Source organism: Anabrus simplex, chromosome 1 (assembly GCF_040414725.1).
Source record: "Anabrus simplex isolate iqAnaSimp1 chromosome 1, ASM4041472v1, whole genome shotgun sequence".
NCBI classification, from domain to species: domain Eukaryota; kingdom Metazoa; phylum Arthropoda; class Insecta; order Orthoptera; family Tettigoniidae; genus Anabrus; species Anabrus simplex.
In genome coordinates this window covers 1,477,203,315-1,477,229,027 of record NC_090265.1, presented here as the reverse complement: position 1 = coordinate 1,477,229,027, position 25,713 = coordinate 1,477,203,315, and the positions used below count along the sequence as shown (strand labels likewise).

Genomic DNA, 25,713 nt, shown 5'->3' with positions numbered 1-25,713 from the left:
CTACTCACCAAATTGTCAGCATATGGGAAAGGAGGAAGAGCTTTGGAGTGGATTAGAAGCTATCTCACTAATAGAGTTTGCGTCGTAAAAGCTGATGGTATTATGTCAAAGGCGTACCGCCCTACTTCAGGTGTCCCCCAAGGCTCTTTACTTGGCCCTCTTTTCTTTGTCATATTCATAAATGATATAACATCAGTTATACAACACAGTAATTGCCTTCTCTATGCTGACGATCTAAAGATCTTTAAGGTAATCAATAGTGAGTTGGACTGTACGTTGTTACAGTCTGACTTAAACCTACTAAGTAACTGGTGTGAAAAGTGGCTGCTTGGTTTGAATACTTCAAAATGCAACACAATTACATTTTCACGCAAGTTGGAACCAGTAAATTACCTTTACCATTTATGCAATAACCAAATAGCTCGTGTGAATGAAATAAATGATCTTGGTGTGACAGTTTCAAACTGCTACGGTCTTTCCTTCGAGAAGCATTTAGACAAGATTTCTAGGAAAGGGTTTAAATTACTTGGCTTTCTGAAAAGAAATTGTGCTGAATTTGTTTCTCCTAGAACTCTAAAAACTTTGTTTTGCACTCTAATCAGGCCATCGTTAGAATACTGTTGCGAGGTGTGGCTGCCTTCTCAGCAGTATTTAATACAAAACTTGGAAAGAGTCCAAATAAGGTTCATGAAATGGATTAGCTACAAGGGTTTGGGCATTTCTCTCTCTTCGTCCGATTACGAGTCTTTTTGTGAGACTATGAGCATGAGGACATTGCACTCACGCCACAGATGTGCCAATGCCCTCTTTCTTTATAAGTGTCTGACGAACAGAGTGGATTGCTCAACATTACTGGAGCTGATTCCATTACATGTTCCTCGTCGCAATACTAGGCAAAGGTATATTTTTCATCTGCTTAAAGTGAGAACTGTGGCTCGGGCTAACTCATGGCTTGTGAGGGCACTAACATCACTGAATGAGGTGGGTGAATCAGTGGACCTTTTTCACTCACCCCCGTCTAAAATCAGATATGCCCTAATGACCTCACGAATGTAAGGCCCTATATGTAAGATATGTAAATGTTACTAGATGTAGTTTAATAATGTCAACTATTTAAGGAGATTGAGTTTTATTTATTTATTTAATTTATTTAAGGTTTTGTAAATACGCATATAAAATGGTCTCTAGATTTAGTTTGAATTTGGTTTTTATTTTAGGAAATTAGTGTTATTTACTTAAGGTGTATTTGCTGTATATTATCTTTTATTGAATCATCTTTAATTGGGGAAATAACCTGTTGATGATAAATAAATCTATTCTATTCTATACCTGCAGTCTCGTACCGATTTCTCACAGACACCTGTCCCGAATTCTGATCCTGAATGGAGCCCTTAGCCTGCGATCTCCTTCCCCTTAAAGCATTAGACCACCTGTCTTCTACAATTGCCCCCTTTCCTTTCCATCCCTCTTTTATAGCTACTGTATCCTGTGCATTGTTTGAGGGAGGCCTACCTTCCTTCCTGTCCTTTGAGAGAATCCTAATTATCTCCCTCAAACTCTCCAACTTCTCCCTCATACACCTTAATGCCTGGCCACACCCACAGTTCCTACACCGTTCTAATTCATCAACAGAGGATGGAGCATACGCTGTAAGCCACTTTGCACACATCTAACTAACCCCATGGCACTACAGCCCTGAAGGGCCTTGGCCTACCAAGCGACCACTGTTCAGTACAAAGGCCTGCAGATTACAAGGTGTCACGTGGTCAGTGTGACAAATCCTCTCGGCCGTTACTCTTGGCTTTCTAGACTGGGGCCACTATCTGACTGTCAGATAGCTCCTCAATTCTAATCATGTAGGCTGAGCGGATCTCGAACCAGTCCTCAGATCCAGGTAAAAATCCCTAAGCTGGACGGGAATCGAACCCAGGGCAATTAGCTTGACTGATGTGAATCCTTGTAAATCTTTGGATTGTAACTCATTGAAAACCGCTGATGCTATTTGGTTTGATGATTTATTTGCCTCATTTTCCAGTCATGTATAAACAGACACATTGTCAGGGCGCAGGTTGCTTTGAGATGTGCGTTACAACAGACAGATTTTAATAGTAGAGTTGTCTGGAATAGCAAGCTGACTGATCGCTTAATTTTGGCAAAACGAGGTTCTTTTGGCAACCATAGGACATTAAAAAACGGTCCTCCTCTTTTTCCTTCAGATGTTGATGAAAATTCTCTGCTTGTTTTCTGTGGATTTTTCTCTGAAAAGGGTTGATCTTTCCTCTTCATTTTTTCAAACTAAATACGTTGCTCTAGTTCCAAGCATGTACTGCACTCATCTGTGCCTGGAGAAAAAAAAAACCCTAAATTAAACCTGGTATTAAAAATGTGCCAAAAGTAAGCTTCCTTCACTCGCAATTTCATGTCTCTACTTCCATTTACATACGCCATAGTTTGCTGATACTTAGCTCAGATGGTCTATATTTATGTACATCTAAAGGCTGGTTCGAGGTCCACTCAGCTTATGTGACTAAGTTCTTACTATCTATTTCAAATAACTGTTTGAAATCCTTACGGTAAAACCCCGTTTATCCAAAATAAAGGGGGCAAAGCCATTTTGGTTAACACGTTTTTTTCGGATGACACATGGTAAATATTTTCGGAAGTTAAATGTCGAATAAAAATGCATAAACTCTGTTACGCAAAGGTCCATACTGTATATTAACATTAAAATGTTTACGTAATATCACTCATTGTATAAAATTAGTGATTTTCTTCTGAATTTTCTTGGTGCAGCGCTGTCATGCAGCTATGTCATGCTGCTGTTTACTCAACAATACATCAGCTGGAGTAGGTTCATCGCTTTGTTCAAGAAAGTGCTAAGCAATCTGAAATAATGAAACTTTTTTGTTACAACTGAACTGAATACTGCATACAGTAATTTTTTAACAGCACTGTAATTAAAGCATGTGGTACTGTGTTTTAATAAAAATTCAAAATTAATCTTGCCTCCAATGCATTAAATCCATCATCTAATGTAACTCGATTCTTAGAAAACTGCTATTGTCGAGGTCAGAGTCGTCTGCATAATCTTCATGACGAATAATACAGTAATACTAATTATGATAATAATAATAATAATAATAATAATAATAATAATAATAATAATAATTCCTGCCTGTTCAAGAAAAAATGTATCATGGAACGAATTAGAGGGTATGAAACTGTTTTGTTTTACTCAACACATGCATTCTGGCATAAATCATAATATAAAAATAGGATTTGCCTAGTACCTCTGAGCGCATATTGCAAGAGAATTACTAACATCAACAGCAAGAACGAGAGGGTAAATTTTTTTATTATTAAAATACACTTTTTCCAGAGCATTTCGGTTAAGCTGGGTTCCGGTTAAGCGGGGTTCTACTACATTACAATTATCATCGATCAGTGAGGCAAGTCTCTCGAACAGTTACATTGCCACCAGAGGTACATATTCCTCCTGCATGCACTGCAGTAAATGGCACATTAATCAGAGAAGAGAAAATATGAATAGAATGCTATATTTGGAAAATTCTCTCTTCTCTAAGAAAATTACATGATGCTGCATGCTGATCCATGTCTATATCTGATATCTAAATCACAACTGTCTTTAAAATCTTTCTTAATGTGATATACACTGACTGAGCAAATGTCATGGGATAGCGGAGCACTGATGCGCAGGGGTGTTGTCTGCGCACCATACGCCCCCTGTGCCAGCGGCAGTTGTATAGGAGACTTTGTGAGCAGTGGCTGTGCATGTGACAGGTGTAACATGGAACGTTGTTGTGAGCTGATACGGTTCGAATGGGGTATGGTGGTCAGTGCCCGATGGATGGGAAGTGGTGCGGGAATTCAGCTTCACATGATCAACCGTGTCCAGGGTGTATCGTGAATGGTTGAATGCGGGTGTCACCGCCCACAACAGACGAACGACCGGCCGTCCAGCCACTGTGACTGGCAACATCTGAGATGGATTGTCAATAGTGACAGACGGGCAACCGTGCAACAAATCACGGCTCAATTCAACACAGGCCATGCTAGACACGTCTCCCAGTGGACAATCCGTAGGAACGTGGGTTCTATGGGGTATGGGAGCCGGCGCCGGACACGGGTGACACTGTTAACCCAACGTCATCGGGCACAATGACGCGCATTTGTCGCCAGTCACCAGGGATGAACACTGGAACAATGGCGTAACGTGATATGGTCGGACGAATTACGATTTCAACTGCACCATGCCGATGGGAGGTACCGTGTATGGCGCAGACCACATGAAACGATGGATCCCGCCTGCCTCAAAGGTGTGGTCCAGGGCACTGGTGTGTCTATTATGGTCTGGGATGCATTTTTCTGGTATGGAATGGGCCCTCTAGTTCTTCTGGAAGAGACTTTGAATGGTATGCGGTATGTTGAGCTTCTCGGAGACCATCTCCACCCATTTTTGGCCTTCCAACGCCCAGGCGGTTCTGCAGTGTTTCAGGATGATAACGCGCCGCCACACTGCTCCCACGTTGCCCGGGAATGGTTCCAGGAACATGCAGCGGAGGTCCAACGACTGCCATGGCCACCCAGGAGCCCCGATATGAACCCTATCGAGCATATCTGGGATGTCCTGGAACACAGGCTCCGTGCCATGAATCCTGCAGCCACGAAAAGACCAGCATTGGCGGCCGCTCTGCAAACGAATTGGTGTCAGATGCGTCTAGAGGACTACCAGGGACTTGTCGACTCACTTCCACGGCGTCTCACTGCAGTTCGCAGGGCCAGGGGAGGCCTCCCACACGCTATTAGGTGACTATCCCACGACATTTGCTAAGTCAGTGTACCATTGTTGATGATGGTATACCACAGTCTAATAACCCGGTTGTGAAGCTCTAATAAGAGGAAGGTTCATCCAATTGATGGCTGAGCAATACTAGCACCTCTAGCGGCGAGGTAGAGGCAACTTGCTAGCAGACAACAGGGAACGTACTAGACTGTAAAAATGATCATAACTTCTGAACCATTAATGCAAATAATGTCCTCACAAGGTTATTGTAATCCTTACAAAATAGTGTAGGAGGTCAAACAATTTATTTCGATGATGAGTTTGAGGATAATATTGAAATATTTATTTACTTTTGAGGAGTTATTTTTTTACCGCGGACTATAACATAAAATCGTTTCTAGAGGGCAACCGGTTGGAAATAAGTATAGTCTACACCATCGCGGATTTTTCTGCAGAGGTTTCTATGCTCTACAATTTTCACGCTTACATTTGGCGTCTATCGTTGACGGTTCAGGCAGCGTAGGCCAAGAAAGCAAGTGACCGACCGTCCACTTTGTCTCTTTCTTTGTATTTACTGTATATCGGATCAGGGATACTGTATTATTTCACGAGCTTTGAAATATATTCAGAAATATACGTTATTAGCACATAATAATTGTTAATGTTATTGGTTTTACGTCCCACTAACTATGTATTTGAGAACCATCACCAGCGGAATGATGGTGGTGGTGGTGATTGTTTTAAGAGGAAGTACAACTAGGCAACCATCCTCTGTAACACTAATCAGAGGGAAAAATGGAAGGGGTCCGACACTTCGAAAAATGAAGGTATCGGCCAAAGGAAGACAAGGGCCACGACGGGCGTGAGAATGAAAGACTCCCTAGCCCTCGCAAACCTAATAGCGTCGGGTCGGAAAAGAACAAGGGTTGACCAAGAGAGGTCGGATAGGATAGATGAAAGTGAGGAGCCTGGCACAAGTAAGTGGAAGCAATGCCAGGACTCAGCTAAGGGCTCCGTGGTCGCCAACCCACGCCCCATAGTTCAGAGCCCCTGAGGCCCTTTTTAGTCGCCTCTTACGACAGGCAGGGGATACCGTGGGTGCTATTCTACCGCCCCCACCTACAGGGGGACCACCGGACTGAGACAGGATCGAACCTGCCAAGTTGGGCTAAGAAGGCCAGCTCTCTGTCTGAGCTGCTACTCAGTCCGGCTATTAGCACATAACAATAATTATAGAAAATATAATTTTCATTCAGTCATTTGCATCTGATACCTTTTTACAGTACGAGATGTAATAAATGAGATATTCAAGAGTTTATTACAAAGTGTATCAACAGCCAAGCATTGCTGACAAGAAAGTATTGTTATGCCATCACAGTAGCAAACTAACTGGCTATGGTGGTTGTTGTCATGATTGTCTTTATAATATGCAAAATAATAATAATGTTATTTGTATTATGTCTCACTAACAACATTTACAGTTTTCTGAGTCTCAAGGTGCCGTAATTTTGTCCCATGGGAGTTCTTTTACGTGCCGACAATGTTCTAGGCCCATAAAAATTACCAACGGTGACATTTACCTTTCTGAATCCTTAGGAAAACTTACACTGACTGTTGTTAATTTAGGAAATCTAAAGAAAGACAATCCCGGTGAATTCTTCCAGTTATTGGAGCAATTTATGGTACCACATGCGTTTCTGTAATATGTTGACTGCATTTTAATCAGTTTGGAGTGCTGTGGTGGCATCGGATGAAAAATATCATCAGAGCTTTGCGATTTGTATACTGGACTGTGGGTATACCTCATTTAGAGGCTCCTTTCTGAGAAGCCTTAAATGGAGATTTTCTGACAATTTGCAAAGGGACATGTTTTTAATCTTGCTCACCCTCCACTCCATGGCCTGTCTTTCACACTATCAGATGTGAATGCACAATTTTTCCAATCCCTGAGTGTTGCTTTGTGCAGTGGAATGAATCCATGTGTGGATTTTAATAGACCCACAAGCTTCCCACTAATCTCTCTTTGAATAGTTAAGAATCTTTTAACTCTTAAATATATGTTGCATACACTTTTTTACATTGTTACCATATTCCTATTTCATCTGGCAAGACTGTTCTGGAAATTCACATTAATTTTGAACTGTTTTTAACAAGTAATTGAATTTATATCATACTAGCTGATGTCCCGTGCTTCGCTATGAAATTCTACATTGTATACAGAATTCTAGGTTAGGTAGTGGTCACGTTGTGAGCAAGATTGTATTTAATTGCATAGCTCTTGACGTTACCCTAGAAATGCGATGGGGAAGTCACCAAAAGTCTTTGCTCGTATGAAGACTGAGTTAGGGAATTTTCATTGTAATGGTAGGCCCGCTTGCCTACCATCAGTCACAATCAGGCTGGGAAGTTTTCATTATAATGGCAGACACTTGCTCTTCACCTGCCTTTTTACATCCTCAGAAAGACTGTCTTAGTGGTTTTCCCAACTGAAATGAACATAGGTCATTACGATGATGTCAGTAGGAATGGTGCAATTAAAGGCAATCCTTTCATATGAAATACTCGAGCAAATGAAAAAGCACATATTTTCTCACTTTTAACGAAGAGTACTATGCTGTTGACTGAACAGTCCAAAGTTTCAGAGCTGGAATGACCAAGCTGCAGACAGCCGTGATCTGTGAACACTCTTCGGGGGAGGAGCAAAAAGTGGAGAGTCCCAGAGCAAAAAGCTATGCTCTTTTACTAATCTGTTTCCTAGTAGTACCCGATGAGTCAGAAAATCTCAATTCAATACACTGCCGGCAGAAAAATCTATCTGACTTGGAAGCAAATTTTTCCTCCAAGCCAGAGGAGAAACCCCCTCTTCACTGCTACTTGGACTAAAATGAATGTAGAATTTCATAAAAGTTAATAGAAAGTAGCTGTTCTTAAAAGGCTCTTTTAAGGGTTGAATTTTGAGTTATTTAGTGAATTGTGGTACTATAATTTGGAATAGGCCTAAATTGTAATTGTGGACCAGGTACTACTACTACTACTACGAAGTGAGTCTCTGCCTTAAGTGTGCACACTGCTCATTCAAAACAGCGCGTCAGAGTAGGGATCGAATAGCTGGAATACTATGATGAACCAGTGTGTTACATATCAGCAGTATCAGAAAATGTATGAACCAGGCATGATAAAGAAGAAAGTCTTCTAACTCCCCGGCTATTTCCTGCCAATATTCAATCAGGCTGTTATACTCGGTACCGTATACAGTAGTAATCCCACCTGTTAATCCCATTGTCAGAGTTGAGTGAGAGACAAAGAACATCACAACAATGGTCAATGTAATGTTACTGTTGATCAGTGTTATGCGCTTTCGATAATGGTAAAAATGAGTAAAACATTAATGATCGGAAATGGTATTCTCTATAACTTTTATTATGTAGTACTTTTCGATAGGACCAATAACATAGGTATTTAAAAATTTAATTTTAGGCGCCTTCCCCTAAACTACAATTTCATCCAGGGTGAAAAAACTGTTTATAGCTTAAACTGCAGTTTCTTAATCTCTGACTATATACACCGATTTTCATTAAATTCTGTTAACCCATTTTCTCGCGACTTGGCGTTGATATGGACTTACCAACAGAAATACAAATTCATTAATATCTGTGTTATCATAGCCGGTATGGTAAAAATGTATGACATAAATGATCAGAAATTTAATTCCATATAACTCTGGTTATGGAGTATTTGTCGATAGGACCACTAATAATATAAATAAATGAAATTTTAAGCCTTCCCCTAAACTACCATTTCACTCAGCGTGAATAAAATGATTTACAGCCTGGATTGTAGTGGCTCATCCCCCGACTTTACATACTGATTTTCATTAAATTCTCCTCAGCCGTTTTCTCGTGATGCGTGTACATACATACATACATGACTGATACAGAAGTACCATTCTTTTCAAATTCTGAGCAATGTACAGACAAAACTCTTATTTTATATATATATAGATGCAACAAGACAAACAGCAGGAAAAAATAATGTTTCATGAAGACCTTACACCTCTTTCTTAGATTTAAACCACAAGTATTCTAATAATTAGAATAACTGCTTCCTCAGATAAGTTTCCCAGTTGTTAGTTCAGTTTTACATGACATAAGCCCCAAAACATCATACAATAGAACCTCTGTTAACCGAAACAAAGGAGGAAGAGGGTTTTGGATAATAACTGTATTTTTACGAGCTTAAGAATCAATTTTTGAAGGTTAGATTAAAATAAATGAAGACAATAGGCTATGTATATACATAGTACATTATTGATAAAGTATTTTAATATTGGAAATCGATCTACTTAACTGTATTCACAAAACAAAACGATGTTTGATGGTGCATGTACTGTAAATATACAGTAAGCCCTACTTTTTTTTCTGAAAAAATCTTTCATTTTCTTTTGTTTTTTTCTCCCCATTGTTTGCTATACTCGGAGTCAACTCAAGTCCTAAGAGGTCCCTTTGATGTTATATGTCATAATGCTGCTTACATTACCCGCCAGGTTCAGGACGAGAACCAAGATTGAGACTGGGGAAAAGAAGGGAAGTGTTCACATGTGGAAGCATATGTTTCTTCAGTTGATTACGAGTATAACATCAATAGGACCATTTAGGACTTGAGTTGACGCCGACTATAGCCTCTATGTCACACCATTGTTTCATTAGTAGAATGTGAGAAGGCTTTGCTTTGTTACGTCTTTCGACAAATTGTAATGCTACCTGAAAGAAAAAAAAAAAAAAAATGCAGTCTGATTTTACCAATCTATACAATATTTAAAACTTTTACCTTGAATGCATTGAATAACTCGTCTATGGTATCATGGCTGGTATTTTCTGCTATGTCACCATCTTTGTCGCCTGCTGATTTGTTGTCGTGTGATTCATGGAGTCATTAATGCCTTGGTCATTGAAATCAAGTTCCAAGTCATCACCATTTACCCATTCACTTATTTCACCTGTGTTGAGCTCTTCACATCCTGGTATTTGTACAATTCGGTCTGCAGTGTTTTCATCTTTCACAGTATTGTCCTCAATTAAAATACTGTTAAAAAGTTTATTCTAACATTTTTCTAGGGTTGACGACTTGATTTTTTCCAGGATTGAGCACACCAGTATACCACATTTTTCACGTTGATGCTTTATAGGATTTTAGGAACACTTTTTGATCCGTATGTCTCTTGCAACATGTATCTAAGAAATAATGACCAATTGAAGGATTCTATTACACCTTGGTCTAGGGGGTGGATCAGACTTGTACAACATTTGCAGGTAAATACTAAACGATAATGTCACCATCCTGCACTCTCTGTGGATATGTAGGCACATTATCGATTAATAACACTGCTTTCCTGGAAAGGGTTTTAGACTTAAAAAAAGAAAAGATTCAACACTGGGGACAGATTCATCTCTAAACCATTCAATGAGCAAGGTAGTGGACATCCTGGAACTGTTTTGGTTTTGGTAAAAGACAGGAAGACCATTTGCCAAAATATTTTTCAAAGCCCTGTTTTTTTTTAGATTTTCCTATGCACATGGCTGCATTCGGTGAGTTCCAGAAGCATTACCACAGAGCAAAACTGTCACTCTTTGTTTGTTCATTTTGTGCCCAAGAGCACTCTTTTCATTTCTTGAAGCAGGTGACTTTTTTGGGTAACATTTTATAATTCAAACCTGTCTCATTCTCATTGAAAATTTGATCTTTACTGTATCCTCGATAACTTGCCCCCACGAAAATTTACTTGATGCCCACCGTACCTATTTTTCCACTTTTCTAGCAACCCTGCACTGGCTTTAAACCTTTTACTCTTCTCGCCCATCAGTTTGGATAACCTTGGCTTTTTCTTCAATAACTGGTCCTGATAATCTAACTCCCTTCTCTCTCCGTTCAGTAAACCATAAAAGCACAACCTCATTAATTTTATCATTTTGACAGGTCTTCATGGTTTTCTTGTTAGGCATTTTTGATGCATGCTCTTCAAACTTATTTTTCATTTTCACCCAGTCAGAAACTGTGGAAACACCAACACAAAAATTGGCTGCCACAGTATGCAAAATCTCACCATTTTAATTCTTTTAACTGCTTCTGCTTCTGGTTCTGCTGGTGTCGCATATATGAGCAGCATCTGTGGATGGATAGAACAAACTGGAGGAGGCTTGTACACAACCGCCCGGCTTGCTGGAGCGAAGAAATGATGAAGATGATGATAACTGCTTCTAACTTCTATTCTATCGTTATCACTACCCGTTTCCGCTTAGTTGACACGACGCACAACTTCACTTAAATGTTCGACCTACTACCGTACGACTGATATCAACAAAGGAGAGAGCCATTGATCTGTGTTGGTATGTGTGGTGGCAGTCAAAGTCAAATTCCATGCATTTTGTTACTCATCCACCTTGTGCATAAGGGTTCGTGATAGGACTTTCCTTTTCACACTTGCTTTCTATTTCATACAAAGGGATTCCATCTGTTCGAAACACAACTTACGTACAGAATAACATATCAAATAATTTTTAATTCATTTTTTGTAATCAACTAAATTTTTTCCCCAATTGTTTTGATTAAATGGTATTTTGGTTAAAATTATTTCAGATAACGGACTGTATCTAGTGTACCACAGCATGAAAACTTACCTGCAAAACTTATATTTATTTAATGGTTTTTGTATTTTCATTTATCTCACAACTTGAGCTGTAGAGTAGCAACAAGGAATTTTCCTCTAGGGCTAGTGGAATAAACTGGGAACTCTAGCAAAGATACAGACCTGGTAATTGCAGCTATCAGTCATCAATCAGTCACCATTGTTCTGCATTTAGGACTGTTGCCCACGTGGCAGATTCCCTATCAGTTATTTACCTAACCTTTTTTAAATGATTTCAAAGAAGTTGGAAAATTATCTCCCTTGGTCAATTATCCCAATCCTTAATTCCTCTTCCCCAATTTGTCCTCTAGAATTCCAACTTTATCTTCATATCTTTATCTTCTGTTATATAAAAAGAAAAAAGCCCTTCACATCTGATTAAACACAGTGTTTCAAACAGAACATTCTCTTCATCAAGACGCACTCATTTTTAAGAACTTTCTAAGATCTGCAGTGTTAATATGTTTTTAGCCCCATTCCATGAACAACACACATTCTTTAACTTCCATCCACACTTCCTTTACGTTAATTAAGCTAACAGGTGCTTATACAACAACTGAGGATTTATCAGAAAATGTGCAATGTTTTAACATGAAATTCTTTTTTAAGGGGGGGGAGACCTAGCTTAACACGGGAAAAATAGGCCAAATTTGATTGTTATATATGCTACAAACGTTGACAAATGCAGCACATATCCCAGTATTGGCATGCCTCAGAGCAATCAGAAACAACTTCAATAATGTCAAAATTCTAATTATAACATTTTAAAATAAAATGTTCAAAATGTCCCGCCTTTTTAACAATATATCACGGTTTCCTTCATAACTCTCTTACTGTTTCACGGATAATTATGATTTTTTCAGTTTCCTTCCATAGTGTTGTACTACAATCTGTACCTCATTCAGATCAATTAGATTTTATATAACATATTTATTTACAAAAATATTAATATTTTCTAGTGCTCGGAATAAAAACCTGACAAAAAATCCAAATCACAGTCTATGTTAATGATTGAGATTCATTTTGTAGCTGGAGGTTTGATACACACTTAAGAAAAGGAAAAGTACGAAAATTGTTATAAACTTGGAATTTATAAGGGAAACAGTGATATATTGTTAAAAAGGCAGGAAGTTTTGAACATTTTATTTTAAAATATTAAAATTATTAAAATTCTGACATTATTGAAGTTGCTTCTGGTTGCCAGGAAGCATGCCAATACTGGGATATGTGCAGCAATTGTCAACAATTGTAGCATATTTAACAATCGAATGAATATTAACCTTCATTTTTCCTTTGTTAAGCTGGGTCTCCCCCCCTTAAGAAACATTCATTTTATGAATTCCTGAGAAGGGTCAATGTACATTGATTTTTAGACGACATTTCACTGTTTTCAAGGGACATTAAATTCAAGTCATACTCATGAAGGTTGTGCCACACCAAGGTCTCCATGGGTCGCACCATTCTATTATCGCATTCTTTGGCAATGTCAGTGACAACCAGTCTATACAATGTTCCCTAATGTGACGTAATATACACTTCTCTTTGACAGATGGCGCTCTCTGACCATCTGAAATTGTCAAAATATTTCTTTCTCTCGAGTGATTATTCTTTTGCTTTCTCTCAGAGAGGCAACAATGTTTGGTGTGGAAAGGATTGAGACGTTGGACCGCGGCGCAAAAATCTATGAATTTAAATGGTATTTTGTGTGGAATTACTGTCTGCCCTACTGGACTCCCTGCCTTGAGTCAATATTGATTATTATATAGAGCCTACGGGTTCTGCTCTTTAAAATATAAAGTATTTATTACACTTTGGGGTCTGTCATAGTTATTCCGATTTTGTGTTTTAATTTTCTGCTTTGCAGACTTTTATGTATTTTGCTCGATTGCGACCCATATATATATATATATATTTTGATTTACATTTCATTAATTTTGTGTGTTTTTATTCTATACGTGAGAATGGAAAGTGATACCTGTCAGTGTAACTGGTGTGCATGCATGTGGCTTTGATTTGAGACCTCTGATTATTTTTCTTCAAATCTTCAGCAGGCTGGTCGATATTGTTTTGGTTTGACGCTAATGCTGTGCATTTCATGTTCACCTTTGAGTTAGGGTGATATGAATTCGACTTGTGGCGAGAATTGTGTGTGATTGTTATGATTGTGATTGGATGAGCCTGGGCTATTTTGCGGCGATCCAATGTAACAGTCTGTTATGCTGTACAGGCGTGCTCGTATCATGTCTTGACACTGGCATTATACTGGGTTTGTTTCACCATGGTCTCCATGCTGTGCGTGCGTGTATGTTTGTGAAGATTTGTGTTATTTTCCATCTCTCACGGGTGCTAGTTTAGCTCCACAGTTACTCCTTTATTTGCATTTGGTCTCAGCTTTAACTGCCTGATTAGTCGTTTATTTTAAAGATTTTTCCTTTCTGTTTAGATGTGTCATTGTTAGGAATGCTTGTTAATCTCAGTAACTATGGCAACCTCTCATCCTCCTTGCTTTTGTTTTACTATGTGGAGATGCAGGTTCTATGGAGCCGATTGTTGTGTCCTGCGACTTTTGAAACGATGTTGGTGGCTCAAGTTTAGTATTACCGTAGGTCCCCTTTTGCAGATTTTTTTTTTTGAGTGAGGTGTGTTCTTTCAAGCGAGTCCAACTCTTTATGACGGAGAAAGGAATGCTTTATGTTACGAACTAATTTGGAAAGACTTAGTTTGATTGCTAATGTATTTATTAAGCTTTGTTATGTTACTACAGCAACATTATTGATGTTTGTTGAAACGATGCGTGTGGTCAGAAGGAAAGATGCCTGCATGTATAATACTCTTTGGGACTGATTATGTAAGTAAGTTGTTTTCTGCACTCTCTGTTTCTTTTGTTCTTTATTCATTTACATTTTATTTGTGTTAATAAACCTTTTCATTTGATTCAATCTTTCACTGGGGGTTCATGCCTCTATTATCTCCTTCCTGTAATTTTAAGAGGCACGGGTTCAGTTCCATGCAGTTTCTGGCCTGTTCTGACCAAGTCCACGGAGCTGAGGTAAATGGGAGAGTGTATATATATATATGTATGTATGTTTCATGTTTGTCCGTGCATGTCCGGTGGAAGGTTCATGTGTGTTTAATGTATATTTTATATATGTCATTTAGTTTATAAGAGAATGATTATTCTTTACCATTGGTGTGCTACGTACCAACTGATGAGCCCAACCTTGCATACGGGGGCGAAACGCTGGCAACCAGGAATGAGTTAGCTGGAAAATTTATAGTGTCCAACAATGGACCATTTACATTGGTATTATAAATTTACTTATTCGGGACAAATATTTCAGATTCCCTATGGGAATCAACATCTATATCATCTGATGGCCAAGCAGGCATCAATTTTTGGTAGTGAGACCTGTGGCTTCAAGTAGCCTACGCAGTGGCCTTCATGAAATGCACTAGCCATGTGTCTTGGTAGGTGTGCTAGGTACCAACTGATGAGCCCAACCTCACACACGGGGGCGAAACGCTGGCAACCAGGAATGAGTTAGCTGGAAAATTTATAATGTCCAATAGCGGACCATTTATATTGGCATTATAAATTTACTCATTTGGGACAAATATTTCAGATTCCCTATGGGAATCAACATCTATACGGCACACAAGCCGACCATAGCCAGTTCACTTTTAGGCGCCGTCAAATTTTATTAGACATATTCATTAGGGTACAAGGAAGGAGTAGAGGTGCAAAAACACTGGGCTTTTGTACTATTATCTGACATATATGACACTGAAGAGTACTATATATGACTAGCAGAACACATGGCAACCATGTTTACTTAGTGACTGACGGGTGATGACATATCTTACATCATAGTGTGTTAAAGAGGGGTAGGGAATTAATATCTAAAACAAAAAAAAAAACTAAGTCCAATTTTTTGCTGCTGTGCATGCACAGCTAATTTAATGATTTAACATTTCACTGTGGACAAGAAACATGATTGTGATGTCATAAGTATGACGTCACACCACCCCCTGTTCCTCTATAGACAGTCTGCGAGTATGTGACGTAAGCCAGGGCCGCCAACCCTTCCTCGCGGAAGGAAGGGGGCGCAACACCCTGCGGTCCTTATGAGCTTGGGGTCATCTAAATATGCAAATATGCGTGGCTCATAATGGATTATTGAATTTTTTTTTTCATAACCAAGGTGAATAAACATTGTGAAAATTTTAAGTAAAACTATTCGGGAAAAGGTAATCATGTGATCTATTACCTTCGTCAATAAACAGGTAAGTATTGACGTTACGGGTTGAAGGGAATCGCCGAGTGATAAAGTTCGTTAGGCTGGTATTTTACCTGCGCATTTGTAGATCGAAGATGGAGGGGTAGTTACCTGAAGCCATTACCATGTGGTTGTGTCAATTCAAGTTTTGATATTTATTTAATTAATAGCTCGTATATGCACATTGTGCGGTATTGTGTAGTTAAGTAATTAAGGAACGATTCGTACATTCCGGGTGGATTATGTGCGTTGTTTTAGGTGTTTTATTGCATATCAAAGTGCGATGAAACTAACCTCGAGTGCTTTCAAATTAACGCCGGTCGACTTCGTAGACGATGCCAGCAGTACGTGCAATGTATACCAAAATAACCTTCTGTGATTACCATTTGAACACACTACTTCCTATTCTTGTTGCTGTATGAACTTGCAATGTAATGCAGGCTTTGTTTTAATTTTTCTGCATGAGTAATAACACATTTTTGGGTAGGTCAGTAGGTCAATGGCAAGCATAAAGGAAGGATCTCTCCTCATTCCTGCTTCATGTATCTTTTTATATCGTTTGTACATACTTTAATGATTCATAAACATATACCCACGTTCGTAAATTGGGAACCGTGAATTACTCCACAATGATCGGGCGTTGAAGCGATCTGACATTTTTTCTTTTGTTTTTAAATTCCAGTATTTTAATGGTTCATTTGCGAATGAGCCCGTTTGGGTGGGGTGATGGTCCCCACAGTGGAGGAAATGCCACTGGAATCCATTACGCAGCGTCTGTTCTCCAGGTTAGGGGCGGCTGCACAAGGCGTCTGTACTCCAGAGGAGCGGCCTCATTATCACCTCACTGGATCACATCCAGAGTTGTAATTCGGGACCTAGTCCCACACAGGTGACACCTTGACAGTCTACCATGGATGGTCTTTTAAGGAATACTCCACCGGCTGAACCAAGAGTTCAGAGAAGGCAGCATTCGGATACGGTGGGCTGCCACCTGAAAGATACCGTGAAGTCGGAGGCACGGAAATACCCCAGTACTACATACACGAATGAGACAAAATCAAGAATCAAACCAAAACAGATAACATACTTCTCTACACACAACATAAACTCACTCATGCAAACCGGTAAACTAAAAGTGATCACCGACATAATGGACCAACACAAAATTCTTATCATGGGATTACAGGAAATTAGAAACACTGACCAGGATGCCTTGGAATCTCAAGGGTACAGACTTTATAAAGGTATACCCGGGAAGAGAGTGATGAAGAATGTCCCACAATTTGGAACAGGATTTTTGGTCAGCCTTAAAATAATAAACTCAGTTCAAGAATTCAGATCACAGTCTCCACGACTCTCAACGCTCACCTTAAAGGCATCTAATAAAATCTATACTATAATAAATGCCCATGCTCCCACTAATGATAAAAACAACTCCTCAAAAGACCAGGAGGAAACAGGAGAATTTTGGGACCTATTGGACCAGACCATAGATAACATCCCCAAACACCATATAAAATTATTAATAGGCGACTTCAACGCTCAACTAGGCAGAGAAAGAAAATACCGTGACATCATCGGAAAATGGCCAGCACACAAGAAAACAAATAAAAATGGAGAGAGACTAGTTGACCTGTGTAGAAACCATAATTTAATCTCAAAATCTACATGTTTTAAGAGGAAACCTCAAAAACTCAAAACATGGAAACACCCTGACTACACTAAAGGAGAATGGCAACTGGACCACGTCTGCATGGACAAATACCACCACAAAGAGATCTATAACGTCAGAGTCCTCCGAGGAATAGACACAGGTTCAGATCACTACGTAGTTAAAATTAAAATTAAACTCACTCCCCAGAGGAGACAACAAAAGCAAGCCCTTAAAACTAAAAGAAAAATAGATCCTACCCAGCTAATCAACAACAAAAATTACCAGAAAGCAACTGAAAAAATAAAAATCACAGACAAACTTGAAGACTTAGTACACAACCTTAAACAAATTGCAGAAGACCTGGCTCCAATTAAACCACGTAAAAAACACCAATGGTGGAACAGTGAATGTGATGAAACAGTGGAGAAAAGACATCAGGCATGGCTATTACATCAGTCCCAAAAGACAGAAATATCCTATCAAAAGCTAGTAAAACAGAGAAAAGAAACTACCCAAGTCTTAAGAAGAATAAAAAGGCAACATCATAAGGACACCCTGCAGTTAATTGAAGAACAGTTCAGTAAAACTAAATCAAGGGACTACTACAAAACCTTCAGAAAGCAGCTCCAAAAATATGAACCCCCGACCCTACTGATGAAGGATGAAGATGGTAAGCTGGCCCATAACAATAAAGACAATGCAGAAATTCTGGCTAAACATTTCAACAAGCTTTTAAATTGTGAGGAACCTACAAAACTCCTTCATTTGGACACCAACACCCCCATAAAAACATCACCAGAAAACATCAATCCCCCCACAATAAAGGAAGTCTACCAAGCTCTGAATAAATTAAAAAACTACAAAGCGCCAGGAGAAGATCAGACCTTTGCAGAAATCTGGAAATATGCAGGAACCTCAGCAAAAGTTGCCCTCCATCAACAACTTGTCTCTATTTGGATTAAAGAAGAACTACCAGAACACTGGACAACAGCCCTCATTCATCCTCTGCACAAAAAAGGGGACAAAACCGACCCTAATAACTACAGGGGAATCTCTCTCCTAGACATAACATACAAAATATTTTCAATAATCATCCTTAATAGGATAAGTTTACAACTTGAGAAAGAACTAGGAGAATATCAAGGAGGTTTCAGACCCTGGAGGAGCTGTCCTGATCAGATCATGAGTCTTAAGTTGATAATGGACTATAACAGGAGAAGAAACAGAGATATGGTGATAACATTTGTAGATTTCAAGAAAGCTTATGATTGCATCCATAGAGAATCTCTGTTTAAAATTTTAAGACACCTTGGACTACACCCCAAATTAATAAACATGATAAAATTGACTCTCACCAATACCAAGTCAAAAGTGAAGTTTAGGGGTGAAACATCAGAGACATTTGAAATTAAAACTGGACTACGGCAGGGAGATGGGCTCTCACCACTATTATTTAACTGTGCTCTAGAAATGGTAATGAGGGAATGGTTTAGAAAATGTCCCCCCAAAATAAAGATTGGCCGAAAAATCAAAACAAATTGCCTGGGTTTTGCTGACGATTTAGCATTACTAGCAGTGGACATAAAAGAAGCAAAAACCCAGATATCAGAACTTCAAAACATTGCAAATAAAATTGGCCTCAAAATATCATTTGAAAAAACAGAAATTATGCCCCAAAAACCAACACAGCTAAAAGAAGTCACCATAAATGGTAATAAAATCAAAATAGTAACTCAGTTTAAATATCTTGGAGAAGTAATAACACATAACTTAAATGAAAAAATCTCAATCCAAGTAAGAACAAATAGATTAGCTAAAGCACAAAAATTAACATGGGATATCTACAAAAAGAAATGTCTATCAATAAATACAAAAATAAAACACTACAACACAGTTATAAAACCGGAAGCTACATATGCAGCAGAAACACTCTTTTACCTGAATAAACAATCAAAGACTGACAGACTTCAGAAAATTGAAAGGAGGATTGGAAGAACCTGTATCAACAAAAAATATCAGAACGATGGACAGTGGCGGTTAATACCTAACAAAGTCGTGTACAAAGAGCTAGAACCCATTACAGATACTATGCGTAAGAGGAGACTGGGATTCTTTGGACATATCATGAGGATGCAGGACTCGAGACTTCTGAAACAACTAGTACAACACAATCTCGTCTCAAAAAATACCACAACAGGATGTAAATGGATCAGAGAAGTAAGAGAGGATCTGAAGGAAATAGGCCTTACAACAGAAGACACCAAAAATAAGATAAAATTGAATACAAAACTCAAGAATACAAACCTCCGCTTTACCCTTACACAAAACAAACCAACAACACGCACATTTTCAACTGAGGAAAGGGCACGAAGATCGGAGCGTCTGAAGAAGTACTGGGAGGACCGCAAAGCCCGAACAATCCCTTCAAAGAGACCTGAACGACGGACTGACTAAAGTGATCCTATGTGGTCATAAAAGAAGAAGAAGAAGAAGAAGAAGAATGGTTCATTTTGATTTCTATGGTGACTTTATATCATCAGTATGCATCATGTGATGAGATCATTTTCTGCTGTAACCCATGGTGTGCTTACTTAGTGTTTTTATGCAAATTAAATGTTAGATGTTGGCTTGTGGCATCATAGTTTCATCGTTGCTGACCTCCAACAAGTTGAAAGGGTGAACTATGACATCATAAACATGGTTACCATGCCAAAAGAATCGTAGTGCTTGGCAAATATTTGCATTTAATAATTATAAATAGCAAAACATTATAATTTTTGCATCTAAGTTCCTTCTTTGGACATGGTAGAATTCTCCCTTCAGGTTAAAATATTTCTGAGATCCTAATTGGAGATAGTCAGCTTGTGTACCGGACATGATATCTTTACAACTTTGTTTTGGTTAGACTTTGCACCAAATCTATTACATGTCACTAGCCTATGTTGGAAAAGTGGTAGAGAGCAAAATGAAGAATGTAAGGCCATGTACTCTATAGCTGAAGATGTTACTTTTGTGCCATTGGAGGATTTAAAAGGAATTCTCAAGCCCATTTCTTCAAGAAGGATTTGAAAGATTGGCATCACGTTTCAGGTTTCCAGAAACATTTGTAAATATTAATGTTCATTAATTGAAAGCAGCAATGGATATCAGTTTGTACTTCATTAGAAACACATTTACTATCTAAATGTGTGTGTTAATTCATATCTGTACTTTCCATAACAATATACAGTTTAATATTTTGTATGCACTGGTCAAACCTTCCTCAACTGGAGAAGTGGGACCCAATTTTCACCAAGTTTATGATTTTATATGCACTTTTAATTATCTGCAGTAAAGTGTTGTTAAAATCACTATGTATTTCTTAATAGTTTCCCTGTCTTTTAGTCTATGGAAATTAATTTCAAAGGCATTATGTGATGAAATAAAAATAAAATGTTAAAAACAGGTCCAACCTCCCCAGTCTCACTTAAACATAGTGCAAAGGAGAGAAGTATAGATAGATAGACACAAGCCTTTATTTTCTGTGGTGAAGTTAGGGCTCCTCGTCCATATAAAGGGAATGGAAAGAAATTTTATGTTCCAGAAGGAGGTTGCGACATAAAATGTTTTTGATCCACTGGTCTTGAGAACCATCAAAATGTTATTAGGCCTGTACATAGGTCTATAATAAATCTAACTCAACCTTTATTCCCTGAAAGTCATTTCCAACAGATTATAACTGAAGCTGTATCAAGGAAACAGATGAAGAGCAGATATTAACCAATTAAAAATATAGTCATTAGCACATACACAGTACCTGCACTATCGCCCAGCCATCCATATGGGAAGTCAGCAATAACGCTGCTGCGCTAGCACATTTTGGCTAATTACATAAATGTATGACATTAAGAATGAGGAGATAGACTGATTCTAAATACGATGATATGTAGGCCCTAATAGGTTACAGTACTCCAAGTAAACCTAAGGCATCTACGACTGCTCTATGGAATGGCTGGAGAAATCAATATAGGCACTGAAACTTGTGTCATGTTATAATGATCCTTAGCAGGTTGGAGTGCCTACTTCTCTGTTACTTCACTTCTCAGAGGATCAATACTGTCATATATACTAAGTAGCATAAAATTAGAAACGGGCAGCAACTGGTAAGTTACTTGTACATATACAGATACTAGGAACTGTGAAGGCCTGAAAGGTCAGTAACAAATCTCTTGCCATTCAATTGTGGACAGTCAATGTGTGAAGATTTTTCATCTGCAAGTTTTTCTTTTGCTAGTGGTTTAACGCAGCACCGACTTGGAAAGGCTTTTTGGTGACGATGGAATAGGAAAAGGCTAGAACTAGGACGGAAGAGAATGTGGGCTGTACAGCCACAGCATTCGCCTGGTGTAAAAATGGGACACTATCTTCATGGCTGCCGAAGCCAAGCTAACAGCTACATGGCCCAAACCCCACAGCCAACTCGTTCGACATTTCATCATCAAGTTTACTCTTGCTTAAATGTGTTATTAATATGTAAGTACCTACATGAACATCTTACTATTTCTCGAATGAATCGTTATTAACTAGAGTGCACACTGATAAACGTAATGTGCAAACAGACCTTGACGACTGTAATAATGGCCCTTTTTAACATGCTCGAATAAGGGGGAAGTTGTTGAGACAACACACCCTTAAACAGACCCTACACGGTCAATAAAACTGTCAGTACTGAAAAATATTGACAATAATACTCATCGTGTGTGGACTGGAATGATGGAATGAAGGCCGGTATTGAAGCAGATCCGGATTTCTTGATCTGCGAACGTCACTACTGCAGAGTGGTGGGGATACTGACAGTTATACTGACTGTGTGAGTGCGCTCGTAATTATTTCTGTCAGTATTAACGGAGCAGCGATGGACGACAAATGTGTTTCTCACCAAAGCTAAGTAGAGGTGCTCGTGGAACCATCAAGTAGGCCTATTGCAAAAGTTTATCGAGCTATATGAAACGCTGCCAGAATAAACGTAACACAATACTTCACACGTTTCCACAACTTCTGTACTGATGGAAACTGGTGACATAATGGCAGAAAACTTTAGGCCTAATTAAATCTTCAAAATATCTACCAGTTGCAAGATACCTCAATGTGCTAATCTCTCTCTGTTATCGATAAACAGGTCCACATGTTTGTATTTTGCCTTATTAGAAAAGGCTCTACCACTCCTAGTAATTTCGCAAAAGTAGGCCTACTTCACTCATTCGGAGATAGTTCTGATAATCTTCTGCTTCGATATATTGTATTTCCCTCAACAACTTCATATGAGTCCGCCTCTGTAGTGTAATGGTTAGTGTGATTAGCTGCCACTCCCGGTGGCCCGAGTTTGATTCCCGGCTCTGTCACCAAATTTAAAAAGTGTTTCGTGGGCTGGAACGGGGTCCACTCAGCCTCAAAAGGTCAACTGAGTAGAGGTGGGTTTGATTCTCACCTCAGCCATCCAGGAAGTGGTTTTCCGTGGTTTCCCACATCTCCTCCAGGCAAATGCCAGGATGGTACCTAACTTAAGGCCATGGCCGCTTCCTTCCCTCTTCCTTGTCTATCACTTCTAATCTTCCCATCACCCACCAAGGACCCTGTTCAGCATAGCAGGCGAGGTATTGTTCATCCTCCCCAGTTGTGTCCCCCGACCCAATGTATCATGCTCCAGGACACTGCCCTTGAGGTGGTAAAGGTGGGATCCCTAGCTGGGTCCCAGGGAAAAACCAACCCTGGAGGGTAAACAGATTAAAAAGAGGAAGTACAACTTCATATGAGAATACTCTTCTCTACGCTTAACAACACTGCGTTTTGTGCAGAGTGTTGGTATGATAGCTATACATGGCCCTCTTTTACGATCCACTTTGATAGAATAGGCCCTACCACAATTTTAAGTTATATTGACAGTTATTGACTTTTTATTTGTAAAGTAAGAGTACCGCAATGGTAAGCAAGTGCACTAGTACTGATCAAAATATTGACAGTAATAATTATCATGTAAGGTCGCTACAATATTGATGCGTACTGTCAGTATTATTAACTCAGTATTACTGACCGTGTAGGGTCTGCTTTACGCGTTGTTAGAGTACAATTGATGCAACTTACCAAACGCTAGTTTAGCATTAACTAATGCGTCACTTGCAGCATGGATTTCCCTTGTAGCTTTTCTCATTTGCTTAGTGAAATATACGTCTGTCATGATGAAATAGTTATTTCTGTAATAAATAATGTTATAAGTATATAAGTTACACTGCTATCACATCAAAACTGATATATATTGGCATTCATCTCTACAATAATGTTTCTTAAGGGGAAAAAAGTGAGGTTATGTAAACAGCAACATTAGCCAAGCAAACAGAACTACATCATTTATAAGTTATAATAATAAAAGAAACATCAGTTTACATCTAGTGTTTTTGACATGTACGTACTACAGAAGTGAGTTTTAAGTCCACTAGATCCCAAGACGTTCGGCAGACCAAATATCTCAAAGTACAATAATATTTATGCTCGACAGCAATGAGATTGCAACTCAGATGAGAACTAACACTTAGACCTATGTTTAAGGAATTAACAAACAACTTGTATTTTATTTTTTCATTTTCCGACTTATAGCATCACGTTATATAACGACAGAAAATGTTACACATAGCATTAGTCTATTCGTGCATGGACGTGACTACAGATTCAAAGTATATTATGTGGACAGCACAGATACAGAACACCAGTGTAGGCCTACAGCAAAGATGATACGTACAGCATGTGTCCGTGTCCCGTGACGATAATCATGCTCATACTTTCTGTGACTGAATCATAGATAAAAGTCACAGATATTTTTATATAATAAGTGAAATGCGCACAAATGAGCAAATAGTCCACATAGTCCAACACAGTCCACCGGCCGTAACTGCTGTTACAGGTGGGGGCGGCAAGGCATAGTACGGTACCTACCTTTTTCCCATACCTCTTTCTTGACAACTTTGACAGAAAAGACAAGAGAAATTTGAGATCTTACGGCAGCCCTTATCAACTGTTTTTGCCATTTGGATATACAATGATGATTAATTTTAAAGGATACCATCACTGAGGATCTGATGTAAAAATTACGTATAGGCCTATACGGAATTAGTCAAGCTTTATTTGCCAAACTAGATAAACTGGAGGTAAATAATTCCTCTAGACAGAGCTATGATGGTTCGAATGTGATAAGCGGGCAACACACAGGTGTACAGCCTCTAATGAAGGCCGCGTACAAAAATGGGCACTTCGTTTATTGTTACGCCCATCAATTGAACTTGATTATCGAGCGCTGTGCAACCCAAAACAAGCAAGTGAAAGTTCTTTTTAAAGTAGTAATTTAGAAGGATTTTCGACGTGTTTCTCCAAATCTTCCAATCTGACAGCCGTACTAGATGAGACTGTTTGAAAACGTGCCTTGAAAAGTTCTGCTACGGCACTAGATGGAATTTTAGGGCAGCATGTGTAAGAACTGTTTTCGTCTACAAACATGAACTCACTAAAGATTTTGGATGACTGTAATTATTGTTCTGGTTGTCTGAGAGAAATCTCGTCACATATCAACTGAAGGCGCATGGAATATACCGTATTGAGTCTAAAAGCTCGTTCTGTGTAGTTCCAGAAAAACACGACTGTTAGTTTTTTCAATGTGCCCCTTTAGAGTCTTGCTTGACCATTAAATTACCCAACCCACAAAGAATTACAGGATTGGATGAATCGGTTTTATTGTGTTCTGTCAGTGCGAACTCAAATTTTCCACAAAACTTACTGCAGACAATCAGTTTACTGAGTATGTAACGGTTTCTTGATACGTCCTCATTGAACTGTTTATTTTTCAACCTGTACGAACTATATAACCGGCACCTGATGTCTACCTTACCAAGCATCGCATGCTCAATACTATTGTTTCTATTGTTACATGCACTTTCAGGGAAGGACTAGTGACTGAGACGACAGGGGTCTCCCAGCCGCTTATGGGGTGGGATCAGCCTTTCCGTGTATTGTTCTCGTCGGCTGGCTTACCTGTGAGCAGTGGCGGCGCGTGACTTTCGTCAGTGGGGGTTCAACAGAAGGAAAATCCCTCCCCCCGGTCAATATCTCCTCTCCCCCCTGTCACCTGTGCCATGACTAAGTTCAAAGAATGGGCATAACGGTGAACATAATGTGCATGCCTAAAATCTTCCCTGATGAGAACTTGCACCCTGAATGGTGACCACTCATTACATTTGCTTCCATCGTAACCTTGTGAAATTAACTTATCTGG

At 39.0% G+C, this 25,713-nt stretch overlaps 1 protein-coding gene across 2 annotated transcripts in view; it reads right to left on the bottom strand.

Annotated features, from left to right (window-relative positions):
* Ho (Heme oxygenase) overlaps positions 1-24,333 on the bottom strand; it is a 50,380-nt gene extending 26,047 nt beyond the window's left edge. Inside the window, exons 1-2 of one of the 2 annotated variants that reach the window (XM_067153243.2) lie at positions 24,190-24,333; positions 23,538-23,647 (exon numbers count right to left, since the gene is read on the bottom strand). In XM_067153243.2, coding sequence (XP_067009344.2) covers positions 23,538-23,647; positions 24,190-24,227 — 148 coding nt within the window. In that variant the 5' untranslated portion in view covers positions 24,228-24,333. Of the gene's footprint in view, positions 1-23,537; positions 23,648-23,863; positions 24,170-24,189 lie in introns of those variants that run through there. The other variant, XM_067153244.2, reaches the window with a different exon arrangement.
* Positions 24,334-25,713: the final 1,380 nt, after the last annotated feature.